Genomic DNA, 15,154 nt, shown 5'->3' on the forward strand with positions numbered 1-15,154 from the left:
GAAAAGAGATATTAGCAGCGTATGAAGGGACCTGAGGTACTTCGGAAGTGGTTGGTACTGAATCACAGCTCCTCCTGGCACCTCAACTGCCAGTGCTGAGCTGGGTGTTCAAAGGGAGGGTCCCCTCTACGCATCACACAGCTGATGCCCTGTGAAATAGGTGGGTCACACTGATCGCGCAAAGGTCTCGAATAAGAAGTCCCAATCATCCAGGAATTTTGGAAATGATCACAAACTGGCCAGAAGGCAAAGATTTCAAATATCGCCAGAGGAGGAGATGATGTGCTGAAGAGAGCCCACTACATAATGAACTGCCAGATTATGAGAAGCAGCATGCCCTGTTCACAGATGGATGTGCAGTGTCTTGCTAGGGGTGGAAGTCAGACTCACACTCATCTTGGTGACTGTGAAGGGAGAAGATATTGTTGCGATGAGCTGTTGTTTGTCAGTGTGTCTTCACCTGAACTGTACCCTGCAGCCAAACAAATGGGGCTGCAGATAAGGTTTCATGTATTTTCACCAAGTTGTGCTTCAAAAATTCACATTCAGCCCAGTGTACTGTGGTGGCTTGGTAGTTGTTTGCAAGTGAGGCACAGGTTGTGCTGGATTAGGCACGCGGTGGCCTGGGTTCTTACACTCACTCCTGCCTTCTTCATCCCTGATGTGCCATTTCAGGTCTGCCGAATTGTCTCGCTCTCTGTGAGGCTGCATGTGAGAACTGTTAGACATAAAGTTAGTTTCTTTGCTGTTTCACCCTTCTCATTCACAAGACTTTGCAGGATCAATTCCTTGCAACAGTATAGGCTTTGAAACAATGTCATACTGGTGGACTTTTAAGTTCTTCACCTTAAATAAAGAGAATCAGACTATTTGCTACCAATTTTGACTTTATATACAAGTAAAGCCACCTCAACTTTTGAGTTACAGATGTGTGAGGAACCTGCAATGAGGATGTTAGTGTCTGTGTTTCAGATCTACAGTAACTCTTGCAGTCAGTTAGAGTATTCATCAGTGTTTCGTTTCTTACAGAAAAGAGAGTTTGATGTGGATAACTTAAGCAAGCCAGAATTGCGAATGCTTTTGAGTATAATGGAAGGAGAACTAGAAGCACGAGACCTTGTAATTGAAGCTTTGCGGGTAAGTTACTGGGGTTTTGTGGTTTGCTTTTTTTATTTTTTTAAATTCTCTTTTGCCACTTCCTTTATACAGTGCATAGAATATTATTAATGGAAGATGAAATTGTGATTTTAAAGTTTTAGGTTGACTAAATCTCAGTAATTGCAAAATATGGTCTAGTTTAATTGTTACCATTCAGTAATAATATGTAATTTTGGTATAAAATACAAACAAAATTTCAGAGAAATAAGTGTGAAAACTGCAAAATTACTTTGTCTTTAAATTCTTGCGTATTAAAGAATCTGTTTATTTGTGAAAGATAGGAATAACTTCAAAGGAAAATTCAGCCTATGCATCATTTGTTCTAATAGTCTATATACTTATGCATCTATCTTATTCAATGCATTCATTTTCTGCGAGATGGAAGGAAGGACAAAATTGTATGGTCATATCCACTTAGGAAAAAGTATTTGTGATGTTGTTTTGTGGTTTGTTTGTTGTTTTGTTGTTTTTTTTTGTTTGGTTGTTTTTTTTTGTTTTTAAAGATGACATATGGGATGTATACTCTTAACAGCACTCGCAAGTACTTGATTAGATATTTGTTGTGCTAGGCACATGTGAAGGCTGATTTTCTGCTTCAGAAGGTTGCAGTCTGAAAGGCAACTTAGTTGACTGGAAATGTACAAACAAAACTATTTTAATTAAAAGGTGATACATTTTTATGACTCTAATGACTTTAAAATTGATCTGAAACACAATAAAATTTAACAAAGCTGCCAACTAGACTACGGATTTAGAGGGAAAAAGAGCCTTACGTGATTTGAAAATATTTATAGCTTCATAGTTGCATAGAGGGAAATTATGCCCTTTAAGGTCTCTTATAGCAAAACCCCAATGTAATAAAATACATCTAATATTAGCTTTTAGTAGTATGTGTAATGATTATCAAGTAGTGTGGAAACATTTCCCACGTGTAATGTCACAGTAACAATTGTATATGCATTTTTATTCAATTTTAATTTGTTTTGTGATGGATTCAGATTACTTGATGCAAATGGAAATTTGAAGTAGCTGCCATTGATGTACCTGCATTAATAATTCAAGATTTTGTAGGTATAAACCTCTCTTATAAAATACAGTTTTCATTTTGTAATGACAATGAGACACTGGAAGCAATATGTTTCTGGGATGTTTCTGTTTCTGGGAAGCAATATGTTACTGAACTTCGAAGTCATTTGGTGTTTGGCCTTCAGGTATACACATATGTTGAAATGTACTGTCTTTTCATCTACCTGTTATACAATTTTACATCTTGTTTGCCTGGACTGGGGCTTTTTACTTTACCTGACTGCCAGTTAAGGTTTTGTTAAAGGGGAAACAATGTGCATACCACATTCAGAATCTCTTTTTTTTTTTTTTGATGCTTCTAAATTTAGAAGAATGCAAATAGAATACTCAGACAATTTTATCTAATATTCAAGAACAAGCTACTACACTACATATCAAATAATGAATGTGTTGAAATGAAATGAAATAAAAAAGAAGAAAGAACAACAAACAAAAAAAGAGCACAATACCCATTTAACGACAGTAAACATTAAACATTGACGATAGTGCAGTACCAGCAGAGGAAAAGTCTACATCACATTCCCATGCACCTGCTGAAAAGGGTAGTATATACACAGCGGTTTTTGATGGCTGATAGGTCAATATTAAAAATAGGTCCATTTCACATAAGGTATATAAATGTTGAAAATTGGTGGTGTTTTGTTTTTTTTTTTTCTCCTACATCTCATTTTCCGTGTCTGTATTTTGTAGTAAAGTCCTTTAAACAAAATCCATGTGGAACTCAAATCTTCCAGGCAACTTGCCTGGTTAGCTGTACCAGTATTGGAAACCTTGGAAGTTACACCTGCTGAAGAACTGTAGCCTGATATCTTGGAATATGATACTTTTGGATCTTCAGGCTTCTTACTTGAGAAGCCACAAGTCAGCAGTATTAGCAGCTGGAGTCTCCAAGCAGCACACAAAATAACCTATCAGATAGCCAAATATAGGTCTTCTATAAAAGTGAATAACGAGAATTCCATTTGAATTGTGTCAAATTTGGTATTTTGATTTGTTTCGACAAATTGGCATTCATGCTTTGTGGTGTATCCTTAAAGCAAGAAGGAAATGCTTTTCATATAGGGGAAAACACTTCTTAAGTTATTATTTCAAAAGCTGATCAAGCTCTCTTTCAATATTAGGAAAGTTTGTGAGTGTGTGTTTGTGTGTTTGGGGAGGGATTGTTTATCCACAGTATTCCCTGGTGGCATGGAACAGAGATTTCTGACAGAGTTAAGGGGTAAGAACTAGGGAGCCAGAAACAGTGTTTTTGGATAAGATAGTGTTGGAACTTGTGCCTTACTGGTTTTGTTTTTTTTTCTCAGCCATGTTTATAGTGTGCATATATGTAAGTATTACGTATTTCTCACTTGTATCACTTTTAAAATCTTGGTTTTCATGAGTTCTTTTCACTTATTTTAGAAATTTGCTTTCCAGGATAACAGTTTAATGCTTCTTTATATACTGTGAAAGTGTAATTTGCCTGTGTGGGTTCTGTTGAATTAAGCAGAAAACATTTCTGACCTCTTTGTTTTTGTGGATTGTTCCTATATATGGAGCAAACTCTATTGCTAAATAACTCGTAGAAATCTAAAATAATGTTCTCTTAAATGTGTTGAGTTTTTGTGACTTTTTTGGATTTTTTTTATTCTCTTGTTTAAAAAATACTTGTAAAATTTTGCAGTTTGAGGTGTCAGTGAAAGAAATTAAACTCCAAAATGATACCCTGTATGAATTAGTACTGTTGTAATATTGCTTTTCTACCAGGGAGACAAAGCCCTTGGATTTCAGAATTGTATTGTCTTCAGATGCTTGTCTTCTGGCTGTTCATTTACAATGTATTCATTGTATCATAAAGTGATTTTGTATTGTATGACTTTCAGTTTAATTTCTCTTGGTACTAGTAGCCATCAGAGAAGATGGCTACTAACTCCTCATTTAGCACTTTTAAGATTTTGTGTGACTTTTCTGCTTATTTGAAGCTTAGTTTCAAAAAGGTACATTCCAATGAGAATAAAGAAGAAAAGCTTCAGTTTGTTACTCTGCTTTTAAAAGATTAAACTAGGGAATTTTAAATCTGTCTACTGAATATTGTTCCAGTACAGAGGGTCCATTCTGTTTATTCTGTGTAAATAAAAAAATAAAAATTAATAGTGAGAAAGGCTATGGGAAGAAGTCTTGTTAAATTAGCTAGTCATCCCAGGGGGCAGATGTGGAGGTAGGGGAAGGCAGATGAGTTTAGTTAGTAAAGTTAATAGTGTTGATGTGGTAGATTTTTATTAAGGCAGTTGAGTTTGTGCCACATGATAAATTAGAGAGAACCAAATCCAAGGTGTCGCATGGAATGATTGCTCTGTTGTTGCATTTCAGTGCATAACGTATTGTAGAGTTGCCGTTGTATTTTATATTAGGTTTTGATATGTTGAATTACACTTTTGAAACAAACCCAAAACTTCAAATCCAAACTGCATTCATAAGAAAGATGCAGATGACATCTGTATACTTCCATGTTTTGGAATTTGGAAGTCAGAGAAATTCAGATTTGAAAAAGTTACAGTAATTATCAATCAGAGCAATTTAAGTTGTTGGACAAGTTCAGCCATGGGAGGACCAACGGCTTTGAAAGAGCAGACCTTTGTTACACTTAGGGTCAAATTTCCAGATTCATTCTCCAAGTGAACAGTGAATTTGCCGGGGAGGACAGCATCGGGATTCACATCAAAGAAGGTGATCTTTGCGTAGATCTTTCTCATTAGCACTCGGATTTTGTGTAACTACTACACCAAATGACTTAAGATAGTTCTTTTTGACTCTGTGCTTTATTTTAGTAGCTCCGTGATGAGGGTTGCACTGCAATTAAAGTTAAATCCAGGTTAACATTTAAATCATTAATGTTATTTCATTAGTGAGAAATAACATGCTGTTTAATTGCTATTGGCAATGCACATAGTTAAAAAAGGAGAGAGACTTAACTATAGCTGCTGCCTTCATCTGTATCAATTATCCAAATAAACTGTCTGCCTGTAATGAGGGGATAATTTCCTAACATGGAGGTAACGTGGCCACATAATCAAAGCATAGGTCTGGCCTCCCACAACTGTGACCTCAAATACAACATTCATTTGTTGTTTTTTTTCTCCAGCCGAAAAGTGGTTGCTGTATCTGCCCGATTTCTAGAGGATTTTTTTATTGTCCCTCATATAATGAATTAAAGTGCTAATGCCTAGCTGTCAAGCATGGCATTATAAATACTAAATGCTACTTTTAGTGGCAGTTCTCTCATAGAGTTAAATCACTAGTAGGCTATTTTTCATCTAAAATTTTAAAGCCCAATTTAGTTGGGATTTTTGTTTATTTTTAAAATAATTTTATTTGCCTATGTAGATTTCTTTAGGTGTTTAATGGTAAAATGAAAATTTCTTTTCCTCTTACTTCTATGGTATGCATTAGTCAGTGTGAACAGAAAAATGCAAATTCTTCTCATACTAGATCCTTTAATATACCTCAATGCATAGATTTAGAGCAACTTCTTTGGATTGTTGAATAAAATCACCAATGAAATAAAAAATGGTGAACAGAATTGTCAATACCAACAATGGATATATTTTTGTTTAATTAAAATTGACTACAATATCAATGACATCGCTATGGATCAATGTCTTTTCTCTGAGCTTAAGTGAGCTCCAAATCAACAGATTCTGTATATGTGAAGGGTGGGTCAGGAGGACGGTATGAGAATGGCAAGGTGAATTTGATTGTAGGTGTTTCTTCAGTGTTGTAAAGCCCTACTGTATCTAGTTTTTACCATAACTTCCTAAAGAAGGAAAGCTTATCTTCTGTGTATGTGTTTGTACCAATGTCTGTTGAATCTTTTAGACAATTTCTGCAAAATCTGACAAAATGCTGTTTCAGAAATAGGTAGTGTCCTAAAACCAGGCAGCTGAGTAAGACACGTCATACAGTTGCTAGGACCTTAGTTGAAGGAAGGGCAGAGATTTGTGGTGTCTGCTATTGAGCACTGTGTATGAACTGTAGAATACAGAGTTAGGGAAAGTCAGACCTCATTAGCTCAAGTGCTCAGAGAATTTAAGTTAGACTATCGAGGTTTATGAAAAGATGAGAAGAAAAAGATCTCCGCTGTAGGAGTTTGTTTTCCCCAAATTGTAAGTACAGTCTATCTTCCTGAAGCTAAGCATTTTGACAGGCCTGCAGGCTAATCAATAGAGCTGGAAATGAATCATACTTCCTATATTATGTCCGAGTAGAAAATCCATATAAGATAATTTCTGATTTCCCCTAGCAAGGAATGTGAGCTCTTGAAGAATAGTGGTTGAATTTTGTAATGAAGGTGTGGATATTAATGTAATGAAATTGGTACGTCAAAAGACAGAAGTTAATGCATCATGTAATAATACGTCATAGCCATATATAAGTTTAATAACCCATTCTGAGCCATATTAAGTTTAATAACCCAATCTGAGCTTTACCTTAAAAAGCTTCCAGTTCAAAAAGACAAGATTTTAGAAAAAGGTTAAACAGCTTTTAGAAAGTATAGTGATTACTGTGTGGATTACACAATGTTTCTTTAAAATAGATAATGCACATTATGTTAAATGTCAGTTTTCAGGTTTCAACTCTTCTCTTAATAATTTTAGAACTACTGTGATATCGGTATTCAATTCCATGAGAAATTCATTAGTTTAAAGTAAGTCTTTAAAAAAAGTTTTAATTCTCTTTAGGAAGACTCCTCAGAACACCTCAGTGGTGCTCCTCAGGGCTCAGTACTGGGGCCAGTGCTATTTAACATCTTTATTGGTGACATGGACAGTGGGATCGAGTGCACCCTCAGCAAGTTTGCAGATGACACCAAGTTGTGTGGTGTTGTGGACACGCTGGAGGGAAGGGATGCCATCCAGAGGGACCATGACAGGCTGGAGAGGTGGGCCTGTGAGAACCTCATGAAGTTCAACAAGACCAAGTGCAAGGTCCTGCACGTGGGTTGGGGCAATCCCAAGCAGAAGTAGAGGCTGGGCGGAGAATGGGTTGAGAGCAGCCCTGAGGAAAAGGACTTGGGAGTGCTGGTGGATGAGAAGCTCAACACGAGCCGGCAATGTGCACTGGCAGCCCAGAAAGCAAATCGTATCCTGGGCCGTATCTAAAGAAGTGTGGCCAGCAGGTCGAGGGAAGTGATTCTGCCCCTCTACTCAGCTCTTGTGAGACCCCACCTAGAATACTGTGTTCAGCTCTGGAGTCCCCAACATAAGAAGGACATGGAGCTACTGGAACGAGTCCAGAGGAGGGCCACGAAGATGATCCGAGGGCTGGAGCACCTCTGCTATGAAGACAGGCTGAGAGAGTTGGGGCTGTTCAGCCTGGAGAAGAGAAGGCTCTGGGGTGATCTTACAGCAGCTTTCCAGTACCTAAAGGGGGCCTACAGGAAAGCTGGAGAGGGACTTTTTACAAGGAGCGTGTAGTGATAGGACAAGGGGTAACGGATTTAAACTGAAGGAGGGGAGATTTAGATTAGATATAAGGAAGAAATTTTTTACATTGAGGGTGGTGAGGCAGTGGAACAGGTTGCCCAGAGAAGTTGTGGATGCCCCATCCCTGGAAGTGTTCAAGGCCAGGTTAGATGAGGCTTTGGGCAACCTGGTGTAGTGGAGGATTTCCCTGCCCATGGCAGGGGGGTTGGAACTAGATGATCTTTAAGGTCCCTTCCAACCCTAACCATTCTATGATAAGATTATTTGTTTTGAAATGATTAGATTGTTTCAGAAATTTATTAAATAACTACCTGCATTTCCAAGACTCTAACGGTATAATCCAACATTACTTCAAAACTCTGCTCCTTTTTTTTCTGAAAGTGTATATATAATCAAATTGAATGTTGTTTTGCAAAGTATTCCATTTTAGAACAACATCAAAAAAGTTTCTTTGTACTCGTATTCTATCAGAAAATCCTGGTGCTATGGGTAGCTTATAAGACGTTGGTGTTCATGATGACAAAGGCCATCTTTATATAGAATCATAGAATCATAGAATGGTTAGGGCTGGAAGGGACCTTCAAAGGTCATCTAGTCCAGATGACTATATATCAATATACAATATATTGATATATACAGTTATGTATTATATACCTTAATATATATCAATTGTGTGTGTGACAAACTACTTGGGGGAATCTACCCTAGCATTCAGATCAAGAGCACGCTTTTGAAGAAACTCTCCCCATTGTCCTTGCCTAACTTTGCTTGGACTTGCCTTACAGACCACTCTCACACTGACAGCACCAACTATGTTGCTCTACAAATATGTTCCTGTTGTGCTGCACTAACTGCTAATGTTGACACAGCCACTGTATACCTATAAATGCCCTTTTCCAGGGTTGTTTTCGTAAATATAGTAGGAAATATGAGTTGATTTGGTCTAGATTTAAAAAAAATTACCTTTAGATCACCTATGTTCGCTTTCTAAAACCAGAAATTCCTCAATGCTTTCTACCATTATGATCATTCTTGAATTTAAGACAGATGGACCTTGCTTGTGAAATTGCCAGATGGGTCATTGAAAAATGCTCTTCTGGAGTCTCTTTCTCCCTAAAGGGCAGAATACATTTTCTGCTCAGGCTAGTTTGATTTCTAGTCCTGAGCCGTGCTTGCGGAAAGCTATTATTAGGAAACCTGTCTTTCAATTTCAGCCGACAATAGTTAAGCACTGAACAATATAGTTTTATCATAATCTTGTTGAAAACGTGAACTATTTTGATGATAACTGTCATGGGTACGTATTTCTTGTACCACTTTTTCAACTCTTTAAGTGTATGTGAAGATCAAACAGTATTAAAAAAAACAACCTGAGTGTATCATAGTTTATCATGACAGTATACTACATAACAATGTTAGGTTTTGATGGGTAACTGAGAATGATGCTAGAATAACTATGCAAAATGTGAAGCCTTTCATGCCTGGCTCTGCATCCACAACTTCTCTGGGCAACCTGTTCCAGTGCCTCACCACCTTCACAGTGAAGAATTTCTTCCTTGCATCTAATCTAAATCTACCCTCTTTCAGTTTAAAGCCATTGCCCCATGTCCTATTACTACATGCCCTTGTAAAAAGTCCCCCTCCAGCTTTCTTGTAAGCCCCCTTTAGGTACTGGAAGGCTGCTAGAAGGTCTCTCCAGAGCCTTCTCTTCTCCAGGCTGAACAACCCCAACTCTCAGCCTCCCTTCACAGGAGAGGCCCTCCAGCCCTCTGACCATTTTCTTGGCCCTCCTCTCGACCTGCTCCAATAGGTCCATGTCCTTCTTCTGTTGGGGGCCCCAGAGCTGAACATAATACTCCAGGTGGGGTCTCACTAGAGCAGAGTAGAGGGACAGAATCACCTCCCTCCACCTGCTGGTCATGCTTCTTTGGATGCAGCCCAGGATACAGTTGGCTTTCCGGACTGCAATTTGTTCTCAAATTGACTGATAGGTAGAAAAATTACATATGTATTAAGTGTAATCTGTCAAAGGAAGCTACACCACCTACAAATTATGAAGACTGTTATGTGCAGTAATTGTGATAAGTTGTTGTGAATTCAAAAGGCAAATCTGAGCTGCTTCTATATGTATGAATCCCCTGGTGCTCTTGTATCAAAAAATGGAGTTAAAGCACACTGAAAATGGCTTTAGAGGTTTCTGGCAGCCAGTAAGGCAGCCTGTTTTGTAGCAGGTGTCTTTGAAAAGTGGTGATTAGGTAGAAGGAGGAGCAGAAGATGTTAAATTGCATGTAACAGAAGGTTATTGTTGTAGACAGTATGATGGCAGTTGTTGGCCTTGGTGGCGGAAGTGAAACACAAAATAGTAGTCACATAATGGCTTTTTTGCATTGTCACTTTTGCATGTTGTAATTCTTTTGCAAAAATTTATTTTTTACTAAATTTTGGGGAGGTAATGAGGTGCAGTTTGTGTCCTTGCTCAGCTGATCACTCCTTTTGATTTATGGACTTTAATTATGGTTGCTTATGCATTTCCTTTGCTCCTCAATATAGGATGTCTTTACCTGCCCAGTGATTCTGGTTATGATTAAAGCTTTTGCTTTCTTAATATTAATTTATTGTAATTTTCTGAACATGGCTCTCAAAAAGTATCATTTCACTATTGCAAGCTTTTAAAAATTGATCGCAAGGAAACTATGAAGTATTGATAAACCTCAGGCAGATTAGTAGATGAAATGATCTTTCAGTGAGTTTAGAATTATTTCTTTACCTGTGGTTTATTTAAAGTTTTAAAGTAATACAGCATGTTCTTTGTTTGCCTAATTGAAAAAGTATTGTTAGAAACAACCTTAAAGAATGTTCAAATTTTGATTATTTTTTTTTTGCCTATCGTGATCGTGGTTTATGTATTGTAATTTTTTTTTAGTTTATATTATGTCAGCTAAATTTATTTTTATAAAATTACTTGACATGTTTTGATATGCTGCTTTATTGCCAAACAATTCAAGAAACTAACAGTATTCTAGTAAATATTTGTGTGGACTTCAATTTTTGAGAATTACATGACTAGTTACAATGTAAGGAAATAGCTTTTCTTGCATGACAACAAAATGACCAAGCCTGCTTAAGACAGCAAAACCGAACACTGTACTTCAGGAAATGTGAAATTAAAGGATAGTCTTGTACCTTATACTTGATGCTGCCAGATTCCATGTTGTAATAATTTGGAAATACTGTTTATAGGATTGATGAGTTGGCTTTATATATAGTATCTTTTTTAAAAGATCATTTCAGATGCCTATGAAAGTATTTACTTTCCTTATATTCAGTGGTTTTTGCAGTAATAGTGCTGTTAGCATGGATAACTAACAATAAATACTTTTCTTTGCATGACGAAAGGTATCAAGCAAACTGCATTTGGATTTTCCTTCAAGTAACATCTATATTTCTTGCACTTCATTATGAATGGAACCAAGTCTTACCTTTTCCAATAGATGTTGGGAATGCAGCAGCAGCATTCCCTGGACTGATGAACTTTGTGGATCTCAGGAATCCTGGTATTTTGACGTATATAAAGACCTGTTCTAGAAGCTACCAACAAAACAAGTTTTTAGTAATGTTACATCACTTCTCGTAGTGGTTATTTGCTATTTGCCAAAGGGAGATATTAAGCACTAAGCAAAGCATAACTTTTGGTAAACCTTATTCCAGGCTTTCCTAAAGTTGGAGACTACAAGTATGAAACTATGAGACTAGTTTTCTAGTATGAAATCTGTATGGCCTTGCATTGCAAACATTCTTTTCACTCTGCCCTTTCCAGGAGAGACTGTTAAACTGATAATAGTCTCTTTTTGTTTTTCACATAAGATCTGAATATCTTTATTGTTGCTGGGCATGTAACTACTAATTTAGATGACAGTATGCTGCTGGTTGCTTATTTGGGTAATGCTTTGCCTTTCTCACTTGATTCTTCCTACCCTTGTTTGATTTTTCTGCACAATCCAACATAAACTAGTGAGTAGAGATACACGGGCTATTTATAAAAGTAATAATAAAAAATTCCAACATCATGTTGAGGTAACCGTTTCTCAGTTTCTGTGATGTGTTCAGAAGCTGTGACTTCATTGTTAGAGTGACTTATTTAAAATGTTTTATCTGTTTGCCATCATTACGTTGCTGACAATAAGAAATGTCGCTGGGTCATCCTATCCGTATTATTATAGTAACTGAACTTTTCCATTTTTAGTTAAGGGAATGTATACAGGGTATTTCATCTATGCCAATAAATGGTACAGTTAATTTTGTTGATGGTAACACTAAAGTGCAACTGATTAACATAACACTTTCTTCTCTTTGTGTGTCTCTTCATGTTACTGTTGCTGAAGAAAAAAATGCATAAGATTTGTTCTTGGTTCTTCCAAGTAAATTATGATAGTAATTTATAAAAAATAATTATGAATAAGATAAGAAATTTGATTCGGATCCTTTTCAAATTCAACACTTGTGAAAATACTCATATAGAAGCAATTTTCTTTCTTTTGTTATGCTTGAATGTATGTGTTCTCATGATTTTCTCCCTCCCACTCCCCTTTGATGCAGTTCAGACTGGTGGATAGGTCTTTCCACCTGCAGTTCCCTCAGGGAGGGGCATCTGTCTTAGAAACTCTGCTATTGTGCTAAAAACACTTAGCACTAGGTCTCTTATAAAAAACAGTGTTCCATTTGTATGAATAAATGGAAAATTTGAGAAAATAAAGCAACAGTGATTACAGAGAGTTCTTTCTGAAATAGAGTAAAATTTTAGCTAGATATTGTGAAAATGCAAGCTGTTATATGACAATTTTAAAATTATTAACTTTTAAGTAATGGTATCTGTAAAGAAAGTACTAGCTGGAAAATTACTTTTAAGTTTTAATAAAGGGCATAAAATCCAAAATATACAATGCGGATGAGTATTCTGTTTACTTTAAAATGTTTCATTCTAGAAACCAAATTAGTTTAGTTAAATCTATTCATTTGTTCAGCCTCTTCACTAGGGGTAGTAGCAAGAATAAAATTCTTCTTGGAGGTAATACGTATTACTCTCACAATTTACTTTCCAAAGTGAATACTGGAAATCATTTGAAAACATTGAGTTCTCTTACTATATCTCAAATAAATATATATTGTTAATAGAATAGAATGTTTTGGTTGGAAGAGGCCTATAACAGTCATCTAGTCCAACTACCCTGACCAATTCAGGGCTGATAAAAAGTTAGATTGTGTTGTTATGGGCATTGTCCAAATGCCTCTTAAACACTGACAGTCTTGGGGCATCAACCACCTCTCTAGGAAGCCTTTTCCACTGTTTGACCACCCTCTTGGTAAAGAAATGCTTCCTCATGTCCAGTCTAAACCTCCCGTGGTGCAGCTTTGAACCATTCCCACGTGTCCTATAGCTGGAGAGCAGGGAGAAAAGATCAGCGTGTCCCTCTCCACTTCCCCTCCTCAGGAAGCTGTAGAGAGCTATGAGGTCACCCCTCAGTATCCTTTTCTCCAAACTAGAAAAATCCAAAGTCCTCAGCCGCTCCTCCTAGGACATCCCTTCCAGCCCTTTCACCACCTTTGTTGTCCTCCTCTGTACACATTCAAGGACCTTCACATCCTTCTGAAATTGTGCGGCCCAGAACTGCACACAGTACTCAAGGTGAGGCTGCACCAATGCTGTATACAGTGGGATAGTCACCTCTTTTGACCGGCTGATTCTGCTGTGTTTGATGCACCCCAGGATGTGGTTTGCCCTCTTGGCTGCCAGGCCACACTGCTGACTCACATTGAGCCTGCTGTCAACCAGCACCCCAGATCCCCTTCTGCAGGGCTGCTCTCCAGCCACTCCTCTCCCCATCTGTACTTGTGCCCAGCATTACTCTGTCTGGTGACCAGTCACCAGCCTGATGTGTCACCATTCACTCCAACCCTTTGAGCCCTGCCGTTCAGCCAGTTCTTCACCCAGCGCACTCTGAACCCACTCATACCGCGGTTGGACAACTAGTCCAAAAGGACAGTTCTGTGCTACTGTGAGGGACAGTTTCAAAAGCCTTACTAAAATCCAGAAAAACTACATCCACCACCTTCTGTTGCCACTAGGTGGGTGACCTTGTCATCGAAGGAGATTGAATTAGTTAAACAGGACTTTCCTTTTGTGAATCCATGTTGACTGTGCCTGATGATTGCATTATAAATTTACAATTTGCATACCTTTTCACTAAATTTTGGTAATCTTGTAACTGACATGCTGTAATATGGGATATTTTAACTGAGATTTTGGTAGCATGAAAATATGAAAATCTAAATGCTGTAAATGAAAAAGAAACACAGATTGATTTAGTTGATTTTTTTCTGTTATGTCTTTGTTTTGTTGTCTGTTACTGAGCTGAAGAAACTTTTTAACTGCTAAGCATGGAGGTTAAAGTGGTCTCTTTTTGTTAGAGGTGAAGTCAGATTTCCTTCAGTACTTCAGAAGTACTTCAGCCTTCATGGCTGACAGATTTCCGTGTAAAACATTATGAATTGATTTGCATGAATTTGAACTATAAACTTGAACATGCAAAAAAAGTCTGGATGACAAATGGTTATTTAAAGTAACCAGAAAGCTCAAGTCTCTATTCATTGAGACTCATTATTAGTATGAAAATCTGTATTATTTTCAGAAATAATAAATGTTTGGATGGTTAGACAATCAGAGCATTGAACAGTGATACTTCCTTACAAAATATTTGCCTATAATTTTCAAATGTCTAAGCATCAAACAAAGCTGTCATGAAACAGGTCTAATGTCATCTTTATATAGAACAACTGGATGGCTCTTCTGAATGAAAAACACATTGTTTCATGACTTGAGCTTTTTCTCCTTCCTCATGTGGAAACTTAGTGCAAGGCCTGAGTTTCACCTTTTACATCTGTAAGAATATTTATTTATTAATATTATTTATATTGACTGTGTAATTTTTCCTTGTTGGTACTGATCTGTTAGTAACAGATCTTAGCTTTGTAATATGACTTTTTAATTTTTAAAACCACAACCTCAAAATAGTGGGTTTTCATTACTCTAAGGGAGAAAATTAGCAATGAAGAATTGGAAGTATTTGTCTGTTTGTCCTGTCTCCACATATTTCTTTCATGGAGGTTTTTGTCAGGTTGTGATACTTAGTAATTTTGGGGTAATAGTAAACTGGTGCTATTGGGTGATACTCTCTTTTTATTGAGTGAGGTCCCTAAGGAAATTGAGGCTTGATCATTGCCTTGATTGTATAATTCTTCTTCAATGCTTTCTGTTATATTTTAGGTCAGGATTGTTTAAGTGTTAATTAAATGTTTGTCCTCCTATACACAAAAAGATTTGAATTAATTATTAGGCATGTTGTACTTTTTAGTGTAGAGAAGAAGAAATTGTACAGCTTTTTGCAAACCAC

The 15,154-nt window shown here is 37.0% G+C and overlaps 1 protein-coding gene across 1 annotated transcript in view; it reads left to right on the plus strand.

Moving 5' to 3' along the window:
• The window catches only part of CTTNBP2 (cortactin binding protein 2), a 91,330-nt gene that overhangs the window by 12,388 nt on the left and 63,788 nt on the right, over nucleotides 1–15,154 (plus strand). The window contains exon 2 of the mRNA XM_086610296.1: nucleotides 1,030–1,137. Coding sequence (XP_086466422.1) covers nucleotides 1,030–1,137 — 108 coding nt within the window. The remainder of the gene's footprint in view (nucleotides 1–1,029; nucleotides 1,138–15,154) is intronic.

The sequence above is a fragment of the Tauraco erythrolophus genome, chromosome 4 (assembly GCF_009769465.1).
Source record: "Tauraco erythrolophus isolate bTauEry1 chromosome 4, bTauEry1.pri, whole genome shotgun sequence".
NCBI lineage: Eukaryota > Metazoa > Chordata > Aves > Musophagiformes > Musophagidae > Tauraco > Tauraco erythrolophus.